The following is a 22052-nucleotide window of genomic DNA, read 5'->3' as shown; positions in this document are numbered from 1 at the left end:
CTAAACTCCCACACTGCTGTCTGCGTGCTACCATGGAAATGCCGGTCTACTTGGATCACTACAGTGTTTAACAGTAACCTGGTGGTGCAACCAGACACTACAGCTATCTATGAAAACGGTATCAGCAGATGCTAAATATTGAATGACTCCGATCCGGAGCAAACAGAACCTGATCAGTACATCCCTACAAACAGCTTCTCTGTCTGACGTTTTGTGGTGAATCCAGTTGTAGGGAGTCCTAGTTCTGTCCATCACCAGTGAGCAAAACAAACAAGAGAATAAAAAAAAAAACAACAACACAGTGATTATTGCCAACTTCTTCCTTCTTCCTCCCTCTGCAGTCTCTGACATGTCATCTGGTGTTTACTGTGCTTCCTCTGCTTTAGACTGATGTACAGGCAAAGAAAGGTAGCGTCAAGCCGACTAAAGGGTTCTCTGGGTTCTAACAGCGCTAGAAATGTTTAGAATAATGTAATTTAGCAAAACATATAATATTGATCTAATCATTTTAGGACTGAGATTTTAAAAGTGGCTTTTTGTTCCACCTCAGAACTGAACTTTTCCATTTCCAGGGTGGACGGATCTTGAACTGCTGGCTCGCTGATCCGTCGTCTGACTACAGACACAAAGTATGTAAACAGGAACAATTACATTGTGAGTTCAGCGGTATGGTTGATCACAGAGCGCAGGAGGGGACCGAACGGAGGTTTAACAAGCTGAAACTCAGCAGAGTAAACAAGCCGCCCGGCCCTCTCCGAGCCAGATGTTGCCTGTGGTGTGTGGTTTGTTTACCATCTGAAAAGAGGAAGCAGCAGAAGTGATTTAGCCACTTTCTCACTGTTGATGTGTGCGGATGGAGATCTCTACAAAGTGACAAACAAGAGGCTGATGCACATTCTGGGACGGCTTTTTAAAGTTAGCCGGCTTTGTTTGGACTCGGGGCAGCTCGGAGGCTTTTCCTCACTTCTTGCTGCAGCCTCTGCAAACATCCTCTCGTCTCCCGTTCGCTTTAATTGAAACGCTCGCAACTGCTGAACTGAAAAACAAGCCGTCCGATTCAGTGTGGCCTCCTGCTCGCCAAAGAGCAGGTCAGAGTTCAACCGTTGTTCAACTTTGACCTGCAGATAAAAAAAAAAAACGCTGCGTGTTTTTGTTTAAAAACCGGACCTCGTTCTAAAAGTGAACCGTACAATCATCCACTTTGTGCGACACCACTCCACCGCATTACAAAGTCACGTTGCTTTTTTCGGGTCCTCCATTGTGAGGCCGTGAGCCGGCACAAACGCACATAATGAGCTCTGTCACTACGGCATCAGCACAACAACATCACTCTGAGCTGAATCGGTTTTGCATCAGTGGATGTGACCTCCTCCGTCCCACAATACCTCCCTGTTTAGCCCTGACGAACAGCTGCTGAGTCGCTTCATCTGCAGGCCTCGCGGACAGGAAATGAGTCACCGGGAGACGTTTAACCCGCCGACCTCGCTGACACGCAGGGTCGGCGAGTAGCGCGGTCCATTATAGTGTTTACATTGTTCTTCAATACCTCGAGGACGAGGTCGGGTCTGCCGCCGACCTCCCGGACTTTTAAAAGGTTATGAAGTTATACGAGGGGAGGAAAAGGAGGTCAGTTTACTTCAAAAGAGAGCAAAAGCATTGAAACACAACCATGCGAGTCCGTTAATTAATGCCAATTACGGATGGCTTCCTCTGGGGCTCCTACTGTAGCTGAGAAAATGTGATGCGAGAGGAAAAAAAAAGGAAGAAAAAAAAAAAAACTGCAGAAAATGACACATTTTATGCGGCGAGCGTAAGCGTCTCAAAGCAACACAAAAAAGCCGTGGAGCGACTGATGTAACACGCTTGGCAATCTTCCACAGGCAGCATCAAAAGTTTCATTTTGAGCACCATAATATGAAGATGTTACCATTTTATGCATATTTTTTACCTCTTGGAGGACTTTGAAAGACATCAAAGTGTCTTTATAAATCTCTACATTGCTTCACCTCTTGCAGGGACAGCGAGGCGTCGGCGTGGGGACCGCCGGCCGCCTGCAGTCATCACCGCCTCGACTCAGCTTTGACTTTGAGAGTATTCTAGCAGAAAAGAAACCGTCACAACCAAATGCAAACTGCAAAAAAAAGAAGGGAAATAACAGCCGGACACAGTGGGGCTGAAAGCAGCACAAAACCAGAGGAAAATGGCGCCATTCAAACCGACAGAAACAAGTTGGTGAAGTCGCCCATCCATCCATTATCCAAAAACACTCTTCTTTATACCTTTAGCATCTTTTAAAAGTATGGTGATGGCACTATTTACTGAGTCCTGTACCTGCTTTTAGTGTATTTCATCCCCAAGCCTTTTATTGTTATGTTTTGTTTGTGTATTGTTTTTTTTTTTTATTCCTTTTATTGTATTCTGTGCTGCCTCTTGGCAGGTCGTTATTATAAATGAGAATTTGTTCTCAATTAACCCACCTGGTTAAATAAAGGAAAAATAAAAATAAAATAAATCTATACACTGCTTTATCCTCACTGGGGTCTGGAGCCTAACCAAGCACACTCACATTCACACCTACGGACAATTTACAATCACCAATTAACCTCAGCATGTTTCTGGACTGTGGGAGGAAGCAGGAGAACCCGGAGAGAACCCACGCTGCACGGGGAGAACATGGAGACTCCACGCAGAAAGATCCCGAGACGCGATGCTAACCACGCTAGCCACCTCACAGCCCAATTTTTATCCAAGCATTCAGCAAACATCCACAATAAAATCAGACTCATGCAATCGTAATGTTTGAAGATATAATAAAAGTTGCATCACTGACCCGTAGCTGAACCCAGTGGATTTAAATAACTGGCAAAGAAACACGTTTTAGGTGCTAATTATGTTGGTTTTTCTCTGAACATGGCTCCATATCGAGATCCACGGTTTGCCGCTGATGAGAAGGATTCAGTCAGAATCCTAATCTGGGAGGGAAAGTCTCCAAATGCAGATAAAGATCATTCAAATAAGACCCCAAAATGATTTTTTAATTAAGAAGCAGCTTTGACTGCGCAGAGATCTTAATCGCTTCAGTTCCGTCAGAAGTGTTCTTTGTCAACCCAAAGCGGCGTAAACACGCATCACACGGATGTAAATGTCTCCTCCGGTTCTCGCCACGAGGATACGCAACTGGAATTTAAGAGGAACATCGGCGAGGTTTGCGGCGGGCGCAGAGATGCTATCATTATTCAAAGCAGTTGTAACAGCTTCCCGTTTTATATCGGCAGCTTATTCTGAGAGATGGTTTGCTTAAAGTATTACACCGGGATGATGTAGGATCCGAGGAATGAAAGCTCGCTTAAGTGCGTTTGACTGAGAAGCTCCTGACACCGTTCCAAAGGCGTATCCTGAGTGTAAACACAATTTACTGAAGAAATGAAGGATTTAGTCTCATTTGTGCAAACAGATAAGATCAAAGAGGGGGAATATGGAGAGGAGAGGGGGGGAGAGAAAGGGAGGGAAATTGGGGGTGACGCGAAGCCTGAATGACACATTTAATCGAACAGAAAATTGAGGCTGGATTTCCAGGCGGTAAACGAGTGAGAATTAATCCAGGCCACAGGACTCATCCGTCTACTTCAATGCACTCCCCTCGCTCACCTTTCCTCTCGCTGCCTTAAACTGAGCATGACCTCCCCTCGGCTGCATGTTTGCATCGATGTGTGTGTTCGAGGTTTACGGCTTGTTTGAAATCCTCCTACAAGCGGGGTCACAGTTTTTAAGGAGCCGCTCTGAAACACCAGCATCTCAAGGAAGCAAAGTTCCTCTGGTTTTCATTAACTGCTATATCTGGGCACCGAATGCACACAAATAAAACCTAAAACTGGTCCCGAGTTACTTACTGAGTTTCATTATTGTGTGTTTAAAGAGCCCATATTGTGCTGTTGGGCTTTTCCCTTTCCTATAGCGGGTTATAACAGTTTATTGTGCATGTAAAAGAGCTGCAGAATTACAAAGCCTGACGTCGACACCAAAAGGAGATATTCTGTCCCAAAGAAACCGCTGCTTGAAACACCTCGTTTGAAGTTCAGGCTTTTCTTCTGCGACTTATCGACATCATCATGTCACACGTTTGCACATCAGCTAGTTTGGTCTCAAACAGAGAATGAATTATGAATTATTTCCTCAGATAGCAGCTTCTTTAGAGCTATCCTTCTCCGCCTGTACTCGTAGATGTGGGGTTGAGGTACATAACCAATGTTACCTCATCTTGGTTGGGCCCGCTGACCAATCAGAGCCAACTTGGCATTTTGGGAAGGAGGCTTTATTCATTTCATACAGAGCGAGAGAAGAGCTGCTGCAGAAATGTACAGTATAAGAAAAATTATGTTTTTTCAAGGGCTGCAAGGTGGCTCTGTGGTTAGCACTGTCAGCTCACAGCTAGTAGGTCACCGGTTTGCGTCCCGGTGAGGACACCCGGGATCTTTCTGCGTGGAGTCTCCATGTTCTGCCCGTGCAGCGTGGGTTCTCTCCGGGTTCTCCGGCTTCCTCCCACAGTCCAGAAACATGCTGAGGTTAATTGGTGATTGTAAATTGTCCGTAGGTGTGAATGTGAGTGTGCTTGGTTGTCTGTCTCTAAGTGTAGCCCTGTGATAGACTGATTACCTGTCCATGTGAACCTGCCTTCACCCTGAGTCAGCTGGGATAGACTCCAGCTCTACCCTAGTGAGGACTAAGGTGTAGAGATGATGGGTGGATGTTTTTTCAGTATTAAAGCATACATTCTGGTGGAACCCTGAAATAAAAATCAAAACCTGTAAATACTAATTTGGGCTCGTTAAGGCTGATGTTGATCAAGTATAAAGATTTAAGTTTCACGAGTGAAACAAAACGAAGGCCCCACTTGTAAGAAATCAAACAGAGGATTGGCATTTTTCTGAGAACCTTATGTACCAAAAGCAGCACTTGGTTCAACAGGCAGCACATCTGAAACTGGATCAATGACTTGTGTAGTTGTGTTGCAGTGACCTCACTTTAAAAAAGGCCAAACCGGCACACTGAGCTCTTGAGTGAAAATAAAACTTTCAGTAAAGTCTGAAATCACATTCTGGCCCGACAGAATTGATCTATTATTAATTTCCCAACAAAACTAAATTTTCCCCGTCAACGTTTCGAACATCTTTGTAGTTTCTAAGGAAAGATTTTTACCAATATTCACCAGCAAAGTGTTGGTTTAATGTCTGAATGTCACTTTTACATAAAAGTCACGGCAGCATTCTCACCAGGTCAGGCCCAGTAAGAGTTTCCAGCACAAAGCAATCAATGAATCGACTGGAAGACTTTTTTTTTTCCCCCATTTCACCACCAATATTGACCCAAATTCATCACACAGGGAGCACCACAGACAAAGTTTTCTTGCCTTTCTCGCCTACAATTTCCATCACAAACTGGAATTTCCACAAAAACAAAACTTTCCCGCAGTGAAGACAAACCAGACTCTCCAGTAATGAACGTGATCTCGGTTTAGAAGGAGCCGAAGTTTGGTTTGTGGCTTCCGGCTGTTTGTTGGAGTCTTTCCTCCGAGTTTATCGAGCACCTCCAGCAGCAGGATCCATACGGGCGCCTCCAAAGATTCACCCTCACAACACAACACTGCGGCAACTTCATCGTTTACCCAAAACTATGAATTATCCCTGACATTCTTGAACCTCTCTCTTCTCCTTCTATTTCCTCAGATTAAGCCCTAAGCTCTGCATGTCATATTTCCCTTAACAGCCTGTGCATGAGAAGTTCCTGCCTGTTATTATTTGGGTTTGGTTGATCCCACAGTCTGCTCAGGCTGCAGACTCCTGCCGCTGGTTAGACACGAAGATGGTTTTGGCCGCGGCACACTTCCCTTCGTGGTTTCTTACTTTCTATGCCGCCTTTTTGCTTCAGTCATTCACCGAAATTATACGTTATGATTTCTGCACGATCACGTCGTTAATAAAAGATTTCATTTTCAGGTGAGAGAGAATCGATCAGAGACTGTTTGTATGATCAGTGTCAGATTACTGGGCGGTCATTTAGTTAGTTTATGTGTTTGTAATTAGTTTAATGAAGTAAATTTTGTCAGGATTTATATTTAGAGTGTGCGGTTCGTAGCTGATTTGAATTTTCTCTGCATCCTTCCTTTCACTTCCAACTACCCGATGCATATTTTCGGTTGTCTTTTCCACAAGAGGACGACTTAGCTGTAATCAGAAGTGATTAATATCTTGCTGCAGAAGGGAGGAGGGGAAAAATGGCTGCGTGGGAACAATAAATCCTACTGAGTCCAGTTTAAACCACTCACTTGTTCCAAAAAATCTAGGTATTATTCTGTTTAAAAAAAACAAAAAAATAAAACAATGAGCCTTATGTTGCTGAATGGGCCTACAGCCACTCAATGACTTTCTTTGTTTACCTCAAATTATCTGGCCGAGTTGATATATTTAGCACTATTTGTGCATACATTATATAATTTTCCAGGGAATCCACAAGGGATTTGGCACATAGCGCCACCTCTGCTAAAAAGATATGTGAAAAGCCTCTTTAAGAAGTAGGCGGCAGGAAGAATGCAGCATATATCGAAGCTCTTATGTCCCTTTGTGGACACCAAAGAACAAATATTCAGCAGATTAGAAGGAGAAAGGCAGATTTTTTAGTGATGAAAATGGTTTTTTGCTTTTTCTTAAACCAGCTAACACTTCGCTAAAGAGGTCAAAACAAATAAAGGAGAACACTGGTGTCAGGAAGGTGCAGCTCTTTTCTCTGTAGCAGCTCGCCAGCTAATTATCTCAATGACGAATTCGTGCCGCCGCATCTTCAGCTCTTCATTTATGAAAAGTGATATTGGCATTTTCAAAATGCAATCCAGGCTGGAAATGAACTGCTTTTGGCCGACGCAGACTCAAGAAGACGGGAATATTTTTTGCAGAATTTGGTCACCGTCCCACTAAACAGACTTTATTTTGAATTAGAATGAGTTGTAGTTTAATTGTATTTCTCAGATTGTAGCCGGCGAGCAGACCAGACAGCAAATGGAGGAGAGGACGGCCTACAGTGAGATTCCATCCCACTATTTTGCAAACAGATGGCACACACGCCACCCCGCCGAAGCACTCTATCACTTCACTTTAGGATGTATTTTTGCTCCGCTGCAGACACAATGCGCATATAATGGGGCGCGAGTCTGACTTGTTGAGAGAATGCGGTGCGATTTGATAGATGTGCCGTTCCTGACGCCCGGCTTTCCATTCAGCCGGAGGTGCGAGTGTCATTTCCTCGACACTTGGGAGGAAAAATCTGTCGTAATTTGCATGTTTGTATGTGTGAGAGCGTGACGACGAGGATTAAAATGTGACTGTAAGTGAATCATTTAATCCCTGGCTTAGGAACAGCTGGTTGTACAAAAAAAAAAAAAAGAAAAAAGCTGAGCCTCAACTCCTTGCTTCTGCAGGAAGGTGATGAGACGGAGATGTCAACAGAAAGACACGCGAGAGGAGAGAATACAAAGAAGAGAGGGAGCGTGGAAAAACAAAGAGACATGCAGAGCGGGAGGCCGAAGAAGAAAGTTAGAGGAAAGCAGCTGCACATGCTCAGAGGGAGAGCAGGAAGTCAGGAGGAGAGACGCAGTAATGTTAAGTTAGGAGGTGAGAAAAGGGACTTCCCAGGTTACAGGAGGGCATCACAACACTGCAGTCATATGTACCACAATTGAGTAAACCGTGCACGCTCACATTCCCTCAACAAATCTGATTTATAATTATTTTATGTGTGAGACAGCAGGTGTTTGGAGACACCCCTGATGATGCATGCACAGAAGAACTGCACCCAAACACATGCATGTTAGTTTTCATACGTGGAGTTGTTAAAGACAAATCCACAAATTACCCAGCATGATGCAAACGACGCCTTACATGCTTTTTTTTTTTTCCCAGCGAGTTTGTGAAGCTCTTTGCTGAGACTGTTAATTGCTGGCTTGTCGAAAGATCTCGCTTGCCAAAGGCGAAATGTGCTTAAGTGCCAGCAGCCCCCCACTTCTGAGAGGCCAGAGAGCTGCATCAGTACGTCACAGTCCTATGAGCTCTGCAGTTCTTTTTTTTTTTTTACATCACGGGCACATTTCAGTGAGAAACTGTATTAATAGCAGCCTTTAAATTATTGCGGTGCGAGGCCATGCAGTGACGAAGCCAAAGGCAAAGCAGGCCATCATCCATACACTGATGTATGCATATAAACAATCTGCTTCCTTCCACTTCCAAATATCACCCCCATTACAATCCCAGCGTTAATGTCATCCAGTTTCCATGTCATGTCAGGTCATGTGTGCTGAACAGATGGGCGGATGGATGGACTGAATGGGTTTAGAGGGAGACGGTAGCCCCGAAAGAGACACGAAGAAGAAAGAGGACTTAAAAATGTCAGCGAGAGATTAAAGATAAACAAACTGATGGAGCCAATTAGAGCAGCGCCCTGTAACTGGAGCTTAATTTAACAGGCATACGTCTCAGCGGCTCCATTGAGAGAGGGGGGAAAAAGCCCGCAAACCTTCTTTGAAGTTCTTCTCTCTGCGGGCGGTAATGTGGCGTGGCACTGAGCGAAAAGCCCGACAGACACAAGGACCGAATAAAGCTCGGCCTGTATCCCTTCTCTCGCGAGGATAATTCAAAGGGATGTAAAGTTACACGCAAATACACACAAACATACCTGGTAGCCAGAGTTTGGTTCTGCGTTTTCAACCTATATCTGTGTTTTTGTGCATTTAGAAATCTGTCTTCTGTGGGAAGTTTTTATGTGTCCGTCTTTATTATCCGACACAGATTACATTCGGCCCGGTAAGCTTCAGAGGACTTCCCCGGTAACGCTAGAGGTGAGCTAGAAAACGTGCGGCGTTAAAACTCTAAATGCAAATTGTGTTTTTACATCACAACAAAAAGGTCATTCACCATTACAAGACTGTTTTTTTTTCCAGTTTGAAACAGCAGCCAATCAATGTCACATGTAGATTGTTTTTAATCCCTGTGACCTTTAAGGGTTGGGGAAAAAAAAGGAAAAATCAAATCCAATTTACAGAAACCGAGCCGTATATGCATAATAAAGTGTTATTGTGTCTCCTAATGGACGTGTTCAGCTGGAGGTGGGATCAATCTTTGCCTTTTAAAGTTCAGAGGAAACGCATACATGAAGACGTATTTATGGAGCGGCCTCGTGCGTGCACACTTCATAAAGTCGTGAAATAGCAGCTACGTGTTACTATAGCGATCCGCACAAAGCTGCAGCTTCAGTTGAGGAATGTCGGCAACTGGCGGCGTCTACAGTGAGAATACACACGGGGCATGTGCACATGTGCGGGTCCATTTCAACGTATGTTTGGGTCTATTTTTAAACCCGAGCCCGGTCCTATTCTTAACCCAAAAGCAGCCTCGTCCAGACTGCAGTTCAGGCAGTCAAGTAAACTGCAAATTTCGCACAACCGCGAGTGCCACTTGAAATCCTGCAGACTGTTAGCGGCTCATTATCTTCACTTGATAGCAAGTTGAGTATCAACACTGGACTAGAGAAAGTACATCTAATTGCCAGTGATAGTTGGATGGAGATGCAGCTTATCTCTGCCACCCACTCAATCCCACTTGGTCTCCTTCCCGCTCCTGTAATTCTCTCCGTTTCACTCGGACCTTCTGAGAAATGGGATCACGAACACATAACTGTCTTGAAGTTGACTCCCAAAGACGATAAGCAATCATCCGCTCCGCTCCTCTTCTGTTCAATCATCCTCTCCACTCGTTAACAACTGCTACGCGGAGACAAGCTATGAGCTCACCAGCGTGCACACACTTTAGAGCAACGAGGAGAAACTGACACTCACACGAAAACCACATTTATTATAATTCCTCCAGTTTTCTGCAAGCAATTTCAGAGCAGCTTTGTTGTTGCTTTCGGGTTTTCTTGATCGTGTTATTAAAGCAGTCTATTGGCAGTTGGGCTGGCGAGGCTATAGATTATTTTAGGCCTCAGCGTATGAGCCAGCACAACACCAGAAACCGCTGTAATTACAAGATCCAGTCGGCCCCCTTTGAGTAGCAACGGCAACCAAAAACCTTGATCTGGTCAAAGACAAGGAGGAAGGCGGGGCTCCTCGAGTTAAAATAGATCTGTCCACATGGAGTTGATTTGAGGTTTTCTATATGGGGAGCCGTGCAGTGGGCCCGCACAAGTAATGAAGTCGGTTCAAGCCAATGGAAAAAGACTATAGCGTGCCGCTCGCTCTGTTGTGGAAAACTGCGCTCACTCGCCCACAATATTAAATCCATCACTACTGTAAAATCAAACAGACAGAGATGGGCGAGGACGACCGTGTTGAAAAGTGCAGACGGGATGTTTTGCATATCCTTCTGAAACAAAAAGCAAAATGAATTGATAACATGCACGCTGGAGTTCTTGAATCAGCAGCAATCATTTCACTATCAAATCAAGTCCCACAGCAAAGAAAGAGTAAATCACATAACTTCAAAATGCAGCGGCACATTAAAGCTGCTTTAAACTGGTCAGCGGAGGTGGAGGCAGGCACAAAAATACAATCTGGTTTATTTCAAGGCATCTCTGTGTTGAGGTTGTTGTAGAGTTTTTCCAGTTAAATGTCCCCGTAAAGTCTTCTGCTGAAACAAACCAGTGTTCTGATGTGGCTGCACGGTCAAAAACAACGTCTTCATTTACCCGGAATATGCAGCAAACGAGTTGCTCAGATAGTCGCGGCAGCTTTGATTAATCTGGACATCTCTTTGAAATCTGATTAGTTTGATCTGAGGCTTCCTTTGTGAGACCGGCCCCCCCTCCGGTCAGCCGGACTCGGGACCTCGGGAACAGACGAGGATTGGCTTTGACAAGACAGGAGCAGAGATCTGTCACCTGCTACGTCATTTAAAAGCGTTACGTTCAATCAAAGCGCTCCTCTGCCAGTCATATCGAGTTACAGCCGCCGCCGACTCCTCCTAATTTATCTCGTGTTGTCACCGACTGAAAACATCACGCACAAGCGTTGCAGCTGCCACGCTTTACTCCCACACCAGCACCACCACCACCACCTCCATCGCCACCACCACGCTATGGCCACCACCACCACCACCACCAGCACCACCACCACCACCTCCATCGCCACCACCACGCTATGGCGGCAGCCAATAAAGTGTCAGGGCCCTTAAGATCCTCGCTGAACCGGGCTCTCAGGATATTATAAACTCTGACAGTCTCCTCAGGAACTTGAAAGTCCCTGGAGAACTTTTACACTCGCCGCGATGACAGATGGGGATAGAGGCAAATTGAAGGACCGGTCGGTTTCCACAGTATCTCCTCCTCTTCCCGACGAGCTGAGAATGTGCTGCTATATATTACACACTGAACTGTCTCTTGTGCTCTCTGTCAATCATTACACAATGATATATTCTATCCTACTGTGTAGTAATCTCCCCCACTTGACATCGGTGAAAAATAGTGCCCTTGTCCTGGTTATAAGCCCCGTGACAGGGCGCCACAGGCAGAAAGGTCACACAGCCTGATGGAAGTGGAGCAGTGGAGCTAAATGCATGTGGAGGTCCTGCACGATGCTGCAGAAACAACTCGCATTTTGTGCCACGGCTGTTTACGGCAATTATTCTGCACTTTCCTACATGAAAACCTTCTGCCGAACCGTCGCACCGATACGTCTTCCTCCCTCTCTTGACCCTGTCTGGTTGATTACTCGCTTCGGCACAGTAATCCTTCCCATCGCACTTCCTCTCGGCTGTTTCTGCATCCAGTTTTCTGTCTGAGCCCCTCTCTATCCCTGGGCATCTAGGTGTAATCAGAAGAACCATGATGTGCTGCTGGAAAGAAAGCCTCCTATCTGGAAGGAGAAAATTGAAAGGAGGAGACTGAAAGACTGAGGGGACGGAATATGATACCGGTGAAATGTGCACTCATGAGAGGCAAAGACGGAGCTAATGAGGAGTGGTGGTGGTGGAGCCGGGCAGACTAGTTGCATGAGAATTCAGAATTATGAGGTTTAGCGGGGAGGGTGGTGTCTACCAGGCTTTTTTCTTCTTTTCTTTTTTCTTTGCTCCTTTGTGGACACAGGACCAGATGGTATTCTCATTGAAGAAATTACGAACAAAATGAGAGTCAGAAGTAGACTGGCAGGAAGAGGCTGTCCCACCAGGCATTCACCAGCCACTCAATGGGTGTTATTTTACTACAAATTAATTCTTCTGCACTGAAAGAGATTAAATGGCACAGAAACATATGTGAAGTTTCTATAGGATTAAATAATAATTAGGGTGTTTTAATTGGAGGCTCATCTGGTCACCTCATTCCGTCTCCATGCAGCCGCCATAGAAAGTACAGTATTGTTTCTGCAGGCGGACAGTTCCCCCGAGGAACGCCGTCGCTCTGTAGTGGAGCGGAAAACAGCCATCAGGAGGAAAATGACATTAGTGGAAAACACAGTGCAGATTGCATTGTAGCTTAGTAGTTCCCCTCGAATGCTGAAATTGCAAATTGGTGCTTTGCAGTGATGTACTGGGTTAGATAACAGCAAAGCTGGAAACTGGATGCCTCAGAGCTGTGCTTAAGTTTGTGGTGCAGTTAATTACGGTCACTGTGTACAGCAGTTTACACGGAGAGACGGATACGTTCGGCGCTCAGGCTCGACTAAAAGCCAAGCGACGGCTCTGAAGTGTGATAGGAGCAGCAGAGGTGCAGATCGGGACACGCTTCTGTGGCTTCGATGGCTGTTTTTGTGGACCCAGTCCCAAAGGTGCAGCACTTATGAACACAACTGGCGGAGATGGGAGAAGCCACTCAAAGCCTCGACAACCAATTATCCACCTGTTCTCGGCAGCTGAGAGCAATTTTCACCAATGCAGCACAAGTCTTATTTAAAAGTCAATCAGCCGGCCACAGGGGAGAGGGGCCCTCATCTGTCCGCCTGCCTGTCCAACTCCCATGATCGTCCTAAAGCCCTCTCACAGCAAACCAACAAGCTGCCAGCAGTCTGCCTCGGCCTCTGTCGAGGAGGAACAGTTATCACGCTCGCATTATGCACCGTCGACTCCAAGGTGTAGCAAGAGCTGAAAGGACGCGTCCAATAATTGGTGCTTCAATGGAGAGAAAATTGTTTTCCATCTCTTCCAACAAAGCCATTCAAGCAAACACTTGAGCGGCGAGTGGATCGGCACGTTGTCTCTGCTTTATATGACTGTAACCGGAAGATCTGAGGAATGTGGAGCGCTGATTGGAAAAGACATTTGAAGAGGCCACCTTGGGTTCTGAGAGACTTATCGGCAATTTGTCATTATTTTATAGACAAAAAAAACAATTAATCAAGAAAATGCACGGCTCATTAATCAGTAATGGAAACAACAATGCAACACAAGAACTCTTATCAATGATTCTTAGACATCACAAAGCCTCATTTATGGGTCAAAAGTGGCTAAAAAATGCAAGAATAAACCAACACAGCTGTACTTTTTCAATCTTCCACTGAATTAAAACCTGTATCACACAATAATGTGGATACTAACAATGAATCAAAGGGTTTCTGAAAATAAGAACGATTCGCTTGAGCTGCCAAGCTCACGCTGGAATCAGGATTCAGCTCCTTGGAGCTTTAAGCCGCTTTCTGTTTTGGTTTGTAGGTTCCTAAAAAAAAAAAAAAAAAACTGTGGGCAGCTGCTCCCAGTTGAGGGGCTCACACAAACCAGTCGTACAGCGTGAAATGGTGGCGAGCCAACGTAAACACAAGACCGAGGAGGGGAGCTCAGCAACGGTGGGTTCCTCAACCAAACCAGCAAAAAGGATGGCAGCGAATTTTGTGCAAATGTGATGATAGATAGAACTCCAGCGATGCTCACGTTGCTCTGGCCAAGTGTTTGCTCACACACTCAAACATAGCTTGAGAAGGGATAACACAGCACAGCACAGCACAGCAGCACAGTCAAGGCAGCTTTGAGGATTGCCAACCAAACAATGGATCATCCGTCTCCAACCGCCCAGCGTGTTGAGTTTCCAGTGTGAGAGCAACACCAAAGCACTTTCTCTCAAAGACAAAGTGCAACATTTGTAATCTACATGTCCCAAACCGCCGCGTAGAAAATTTGCAGATGACTAAGTGCTGCTCTGTGGGGAGTAAACTCCAACACAGCACCTCCTGAATGTATTCCTCAAATCTGTGGAACCTGAGGGACAATTCACGTCTGCGGGTCTGTGTATTTAAGAACCAAGGAGATGAATGGTTGTCTCGGTAGCAGCACACATCCTCGGGGAATATGTGGAGCTGGTCCAGCGCTTGAAATACCTCTGCAATGTCTTTGATAACAGAATTAATACTCAATCTTCTCTATTCCACTCCACCTCCCAGAAAAAAAACAACAAAACTAAAAAAAAAACACCCGACAAGACAAACAAGGCAGCTGATGACAGAGACAGATGCGAGGAGACACAAGTTGGATGAACAGCAGCAGAACATGAATCCATCAACGCTTTCAGGAGGGATTCTGTGCTGGAAAGGCTGATTAGCATTTCATTATGTGAGCTGGAACAGTGTGGGAGAACAAGAAGTGCTGCAAACTTATGAGATGAGCTGATGTGCAACATAGCCATTAATGTAAATAATTAATTAGGGTGTTGTGTCAGGAGTTACTAATTAACAACTACTTGTTTTATCAGCAGGTCTCTGCTCGTTAAACTTCAGATATGGAGTGGAAGGGTCCAAACTCAGATTCATTAGGAGGATCAGGGGGGATTCTACAAACCTGAACTCATACAACGATCAGCTCCATACTTTTTATCTCAAGTTTCATTATCCACTACATTAAACAACTAAAAGCTGCTAAATTCTCAGCTCACATCCCTCTAATAATCCAAAATTACCTGTTTGATTTAATTGGCTCAGCAGGATGTGCTGCTCATCTCATCCCAGCCCTATTTTAAACCCAGTGATTGTTCAAACTTGGCATGAGATGACATGCTGGAGCAGTGTTTCAGAGGCATGACTGAGAAAAAGGAAATGTCTTATGGCTCCTGCTGTCATTGTGCTGGAAGGGAGCCCCCGTTAGCCATTCATCAGTGCAGGATCCTATGTCAGCATGCTGTGGAGGAGGTCGATATTCCACCAAGGCAAATAGGCTACATTTACATTTATTTATTGGGAGCCACTACAGGGAACCTCATTCCCGCTTTGGAGAACAGCCACCTCCTCCCGCACACCGTCTGCAGCGCCAAGCTCCCCCTTTGTGGGCATCGGGCTGCTGCGAGGTGCTACAATTCACATCATTTGCCTCCGATATCTAAAAGTAGGTTAAACTGCACATCCCCAAGAGTTGGGTCGGAACACTCCGCCGGGCTGCGTGTACGTCCAGCGCTGTCAAAACTTCACCAAATCACATGCGTAAAAGCGGCAACGTAGCAAAACTTCCAACCCCTCATATGCGGGGAAAAGATGGGAAACTTACCACCCCCATGTCCAGCTGCTCGGTGGTCTGAGAAGGAGCCGCTCCAGCCAGAGGTAACAACCACAATATGGGCAGCAGCAGCAGCAGCAGCAGCGGCAGCATCTCAGGAGAAATATTCCTCATCCACTTGTGAAAAACCGGAGAAATCATGATGCCCTGTGACAGGCTGATCCTGCAGGGCTCAAGACATCGACCCCGACGGCCGCATCCACGGGATAAATCACACGCCGACACTCTGGAGAATTTCAAATCTACCTCACTGTTGAGCGCAAACACATAAAACACATTGGCGACAGGGGCGTCTTAGGATCTGCAAGTTTGCCTTTTTCCGTCGCACTTGTGAATTATCGCCTAAGTGGTCATGATCAGAGGAGGCAAAATTCGTGCGCGCTGAGCCTAAATCAAAGTCCACGAGAGGTAAAATATCCAAGCAAACACACGCGAGGTCCGCTCCTGATCGCGCAGACTCGAGCAGTGGAGGGAGCGAAGGCAGCTGCGTGCGGTTTTGTCCCGAGCAGGAGCGGAGACCGGTGGTTGACGCACACAGAGCGAGTGGATGAGTATCTGGCCCAAAGCATTCAGGGGAAGGAGGGTGAGAGAGGGAGGGAGATACAGAGAGAGAGAGAGGGAGGGGGAGAGAGAGAGAGAGAGAGAGGCAGAAGGGGAGTTCAGCGCCTCTCTCAGCCCACTTGGACATTAGTGAATTCATGACGCGCGTCGTGCGTAATTTGAGCGACTTGGGGAGGTTGGGGTTAAGACATAACGCGCAATTTGTCAGCGTATTACCGTTACACCAGAAATGTGCCAGTGTTAAGTGGGGGTTTCATGCCTTGGGGTGAATCCTGTTTTTAACTAGAAGCTTGAATATGACGTTATCTCCAGCATGCCGCGCGTTTAGAGTGCTTTACTCACCAAAAAAAAAATGAAAATAAAAATTGGAATTGGTGGTAATTTGTGTTGTTTATGCATTTTTTCAGGCTGGTAATATGAACCTAAAACTAATCAGACATTGAGCCTCACCAGCGTCAGCAGCAGCAGCGACTCCACTTCTCATGTTTTGGTGGTTCTGGTGCCAGTGGGTTCCTGAGATGTGAGTCAGCTAGATGTTACCAGATTGGAGCCTTCAGGGGCCCTTAAGCAGAAATATACGCGTCCATATTGATAACCCCCAAAACCGCTTCTCTATTCTGTGGCTGTCAGGTAAATAAAATCAGAAGTCAGGGAAATGCATCCTGTGGGCGCGATGGTAGGACCAGTTCTAGTCGTGCCAGCAGCCAGTCTGTCCACACTGAAATATAGAGGAGGGATTATAATGTAATGTTTCAGATGTTCCTGGTTCCCAGACGACAAATCAAATGAAATTTTTCTGCAGAATCTTCACTTGTAAACGTGAGTAAAAAATGCACTACGAGACTGGATGGATGACCAGTACAGGTGACTGGGGGGAGCTCTAAGACGTTGGTGGTTCTCTGACCATTCTTGTAGCCTCACCAGTTGGTCACAATTGTTGTCCAGCGCTTTGGTTTATGGTCACATATTGTCAACGCTAATGGCATTGCCTCGTCTGTGCTTTGAAAGCTGGAAAGTTTAGAAGATGGTGAATATTGTACCATCAGCATGTTAGCATTGTCTGCATCTAAGCGTATCCGTGTTGGCCATTATCTTCATTATGTTTCCATATGAGTGTTAAGCAAATTTGAAGCAATAATGTAAACATCACAAAAGAAAGAAAAAGCGAATTAGGCTTAATTGCTTTTGTGTGGATAAATAAGACTGCATGGTGCTGCCAGTAGGTGGCAGTATGGGTTACAAAACACATGATTGTAATATAAAGAGAAGCTCGAAACAACAGCAGTTGTTTGTCAGCTGCTTAAACAGACCTTGAGTAAGACGTAACCAAGAAAACTTTGAATTCTGCGAGAGTAACAATAGAAAGAGATCAGCTGGTATTGGTCATGATTGTTGCTGTTTGAACTGAGAAGACAACAGAAGAAACAGAAACAGCTGCTCGGTCATATATCATATTTGCCCACAACGTATTTGAATAATGTGTTTCCATCAGCCATTATTAACTCTATAGCACGGCTGTAGAATCTCACTTTCCTTCATTAGGCACTTCTACAAGACTAGACTTAAAGATTATGTAATAAGGCACCACAAACCCCAAACTCGCTAAACTCAGATCCGTTGACTCTTTGTGTCCAGAGTCCTGGGACGCTGGTTTGCTTTGACTTGCTTCCATTTGTAAATCTGTCCACCCTGGAGGACACATCTGTTTAAAGAAATGCAACTGGGACTGTTTTTTGATGGTTGCCAAGCTTGTTGCACTCACTAAAGAAGCCAATAAGTGCTGTTATGACTAAAATGGATGAAGTATTTGAAGAGCTCATTTGCAAAAACAGACAACTCCATCTTCACAAAACCTTCAGAAAACCCACTTCTCCATCGTCTACCTGAGACAATATCAATCAAGCTTAAGTTATCTCTGTTGTTGTCGTTTCTACTGAGTCAGTTTGATTGATATTATCTCAAGCAAACAACAGCAAAAATAAGTTTTCTGAAAATCTACAAAAGTGGAGTTATTTGTTTGGTAAATGAACTCTTCGTTTGTTGTGCTCACAGGCTGTATATGAAATTAGATGAACCACTGTGACGTCACCTTTAGGTTTCTGGAACATCGCTCAGTATTGTGCTAACAGCGCCCAGCTCCTCCTAACACCCAGATAAACGAAAAATCCTCAAAGACGTGAAGCGTGAGTGCTGCTGATGGATTTTCTTATGGCCGTGCACACATGTCGCTCAATGAGGTCAGGACCTTCATGTGCATAACTTTAAGCCTCTATACGATTTTAAAAGGTGCGTTACATTAAACTTCATCCCCCACACAGTTGTCACAAATGAGAACATTTGCCATGCAGAGAAAAGCCATAAAAAAGTTCATTTCTGCTGTAAAGTTGGACATTTTAACGTGGAGGTCTGTGGGGATCGACTCGCTTTTGGAGCCTCTAGTGTCCATTTGAGGAACTGCGATTTTTGGCTCTTAGATTTTTTTATTCTTGGAGGTTTCTTCTTGATCGCGCCTCATTTCTTTTTGTATCAAATTTAACAGACATGCAAATGAGCGCTTCTCTAACAGGTTCAATAGCACGAGAGTCTGCTGACGAACTGTTAGAAGGATGTTTCTCACTCTGCAAATTACACTTTTTGAAATCTCACTCCTGCCTCGTAACAAGTAGAAGGAGATTCATTACATTTCAGATTTATTCCAGTGTCACAGAGCCTGAAGTCGCTCATTTTGGCCTTCGTGTTTTCAGCTGTTATTGACTTCATTTGGGGAATTTGGTAGAAACTTCAAAAAAAAAAAAAAGCCGACTGAAGATGTTCAGTTTCACAAAATGTGTTAATGCTCTTAATGTCTAATTTTATTCAGAGTAAATTGTTCAAAAATGCAACACTAATGCCCCTGTAGACAGAAATGTAAAACAATAACTCTGTAAGATCTCCACATGACCGTTTGTTAATGAAATGGAGGTTGATTGATCCACTTTAAGTTCCCAGAGTCCCTAAGTATCGTATTTTTCTTTCAACAAAGGGTTCTTTGGTGCAGAATTCTGACTTTAATGAATTTCTAAGATGTTTATATTTGCCTCGGTCAATCTAAGTTGGGGCTTTAGGAGCAAAGGTGAGAAAGGTTTGAGAAAGGGCACGAGATGAAGAAAGAGCTTCCAGTCGACCGTCTGTCTCGGTTTGGTCTGTTTTTGCTGCAACATCGGTGAAAAATTGCAAATCACAGCCAAAGGTCATTAAATTATTTAAACCTCAGTTAATCAGGATCATATATATATACATCCTTTATCATCTTTGTGCCCTTTGAGGAGATGCTAAGGTGTCAGTCAGAGCTGTTTTCCAGACCAACACCGCGACTAATGACACCACAGCGTTAATAATGCCGCGGATTTTCAATGTGGCCAGTTAGCATTCAACGAGTTAAACTACACAGAATTAAATATACATCTCAGCAGAAGCTGGGTCAGGGAGCTAGGCCGAGTGCACATGGCTCTGAAATGCAAAGATGTGTGTTTTTACTGCGTGCTCCTCATTACACCTCTACTTTCACCGTATTTGAGGAAACATCAGAGGGAGAAACACAAAAACAATTTGCTGAGCTGCAGAGATAATTGTTATATGAAACAGTGGTATCAGGCGGCTCCTTTCTTCTTCTTCTTCAGAGAAAACACTAATGCACTTCCTTTTTTTATTTCTATTGTGTTGCATAATATCAAAATCCAGCAGGTAATGAAGGTACACACTGTAATCACTAGCAATCACTGAGGGCATGTTTAACCATTTAATAGGCCCACAGATCAGCTCGCGTATTCGGGATAAATTAACGGCGTTCAAATAAAAAACTTGAATTCATCCTGCGCTCGGTTAGGATGGACACACATGCATGAGCACACCCATTCACATCCATTACAGCAGTTATTCGTCACCGGTCCAGAGGAGAAAGATATAAAGATATGTGTTGGGTTTAGTAGCATTAACTTGTGCTGCGTTAGTGCTGCTTCCAGCCCCAGTACAGCCACAACATTATGATAATTGTACCATCTGAATATTGTGTCTCACAGCGTGCCTGCTGGCTAAAAAAAAGAGCTCCAGTCATTCGGTTTCATATTAACAGAAGGTTAAAACATCCATTTACTCATCTCGGTCCGCGGTGCACATTTCACCTGAAGTGTTTTCGCCGTCTTCACACGATTTCCCAGAGAAAATTTAGCTCATTTTCTTTGGTCAGCTCGTATAATTAAAGGAAAAGCCACTGGCCAGCGTGGACGTGGGCTGAATTGAGTTTCATTGCTGCGATTATCTCTCATGCGCGTTTTAATATCTGTTGTTGCACGCTGTGTCGAACCGGCAGCTTGGATTTCAAAGGCGTAGAAAAGAAAAAAAAAACATGTCAAATATCTTTCTTTGCTGTTGCATCACATCGTGTATTATCACCGAGGAGTGGCGCGAATGTGTTGTTTGATCACGGGGATGACATTTGATCATTCTTTATACCAATTTTAACTCCTAGAGCTTTAATTATTGGACAGAGTTCATTATTTATTTGCCTTTTACTCTGTGTGAGTCGTGATTATTGATTAAAAGACGTCACCATCAACTAATTGCTACACTTCTGCACAGGTGTTGTAGCTTTTGCACGTCTTACCCAACATGTATCGTACTTTATGCGTACGATACCACGAGTAGAAGTTCTACAAAGCCATATTCCAACTAATTATGTTCAGATTACACTTGACCGATTTGGCCCATCTATCTATCATCTATCATGGTGGCGTCTTTGGTTCCAGTCCATCCTGTTGGTCATGCATGCGGTGAGCTCGGCTGAGGTGGTCGCACCAGTATCCCTCTTTCGGGTGTCCAGGAAGGTGGTGGCAGGTCTTCCGCCAGCCGTGGGATGACTGCCAAAGAACGAGCTGGCTGGCAGGAAGCTCCCTATGGTGGTAACAGTGGCCGGCAACGCCAGGTCTCCTCCAGGCGATACGATCAGGTCACCGTAGAGTGTGATGTTAGAAACATGGTCCCGCCAGCTGATGTCTTGAGCAGCCCGGAGCATCCTGGTACATGTACCATCAAGAGACTTGCATTGAGGGACCAGCATTCGCTACCATACAGGAGAATGGACTCCACTGAACCTGATCTTGAGCTCTCTCAAAAGGCTTGATCTCCACACCACACTCATATCGTTCAGCGCTTTCCAAGCTATCGCCTCGCGTACCCTGATATCCTGGTTGGTGTTGTTTACCCAAGAGCCTACATACTTAAAGTCATCCACCGCCTCAAGAGGCAGACCATTTACTGATTGCAGCGCGGTCAGTGGCACCTCAGTCTTCTTAGCATTTGACGCAAGGCCAATTGTCAGATACTCTCTCTCTACCAGCGTGAGCAATGTTTGAGCCCGGGCGATGCCATCTGAAAGAAGAACTATATCGTCGGCGAAGTCAAGGTCTGCTAAATTTGGCCCAGTGTCACAAAAGTTGGCATCCGTCTATATTCCCTTCCATTTACTTGTCATTTTGTTGAGAAAGGAACCGGATTCATCTTCTGAAATCCTCGTTTCATCTAAACGTTTGTCCACTGGTCACGTCTTTGATCCGGTTCTGAGCAGGTTCTGCAGCTCCAGTCCGATGCAGCAGCGACGAGCACAAGACGACGTCCTTTGTCTGACTCTCAAAGTGTTTAACACATAGTTTCTGCTCCCCCACGGGGGCGCCGCCATGCATAAATAGTATTCAAACTTAAATTGCTTAAATTGCAAATGCTCACCCCTGGGAAGGTTGAATGTAGTAAACCTTATTTAGCCTGCCAGTGCGCATAAGCCTTACTGTAAATGATGTTTCCGATAGGATTTATTTAGTTTGGAGGACTTGTCAGTACGACTCCGGACGGGAAAAATCAATATCGGCATCGGAGGAGTTATGATTAATCAATCCTACATGCGTTTGTGTCACACCCTCATATGCATCTCCTCCTATTTCCATATATCTCTCACTC

At 44.9% G+C, this 22052-nt stretch overlaps 1 protein-coding gene across 1 annotated transcript in view; it reads right to left on the bottom strand.

Annotated features, from left to right (window-relative positions):
- LOC103357701 (matrix metalloproteinase-17-like) overlaps positions 1 to 15644 on the bottom strand; it is an 87312-nt gene extending 71668 nt beyond the window's left edge. Inside the window, exon 1 of the mRNA XM_008282365.1 lies at positions 15495 to 15644. Coding sequence (XP_008280587.1) covers positions 15495 to 15644 — 150 coding nt within the window. The remainder of the gene's footprint in view (positions 1 to 15494) is intronic.
- Between the last annotated feature and the right edge of the window lie 6408 nt (positions 15645 to 22052).

Source organism: Stegastes partitus, unplaced genomic scaffold, assembly GCF_000690725.1.
Source record: "Stegastes partitus isolate 25-593 unplaced genomic scaffold, Stegastes_partitus-1.0.2 Scaffold268, whole genome shotgun sequence".
Classification (NCBI taxonomy): domain Eukaryota; kingdom Metazoa; phylum Chordata; class Actinopteri; family Pomacentridae; genus Stegastes; species Stegastes partitus.
Note: the sequence above shows the minus strand (reverse complement) of the source record. Positions and strands in the feature narration are given on the sequence as shown.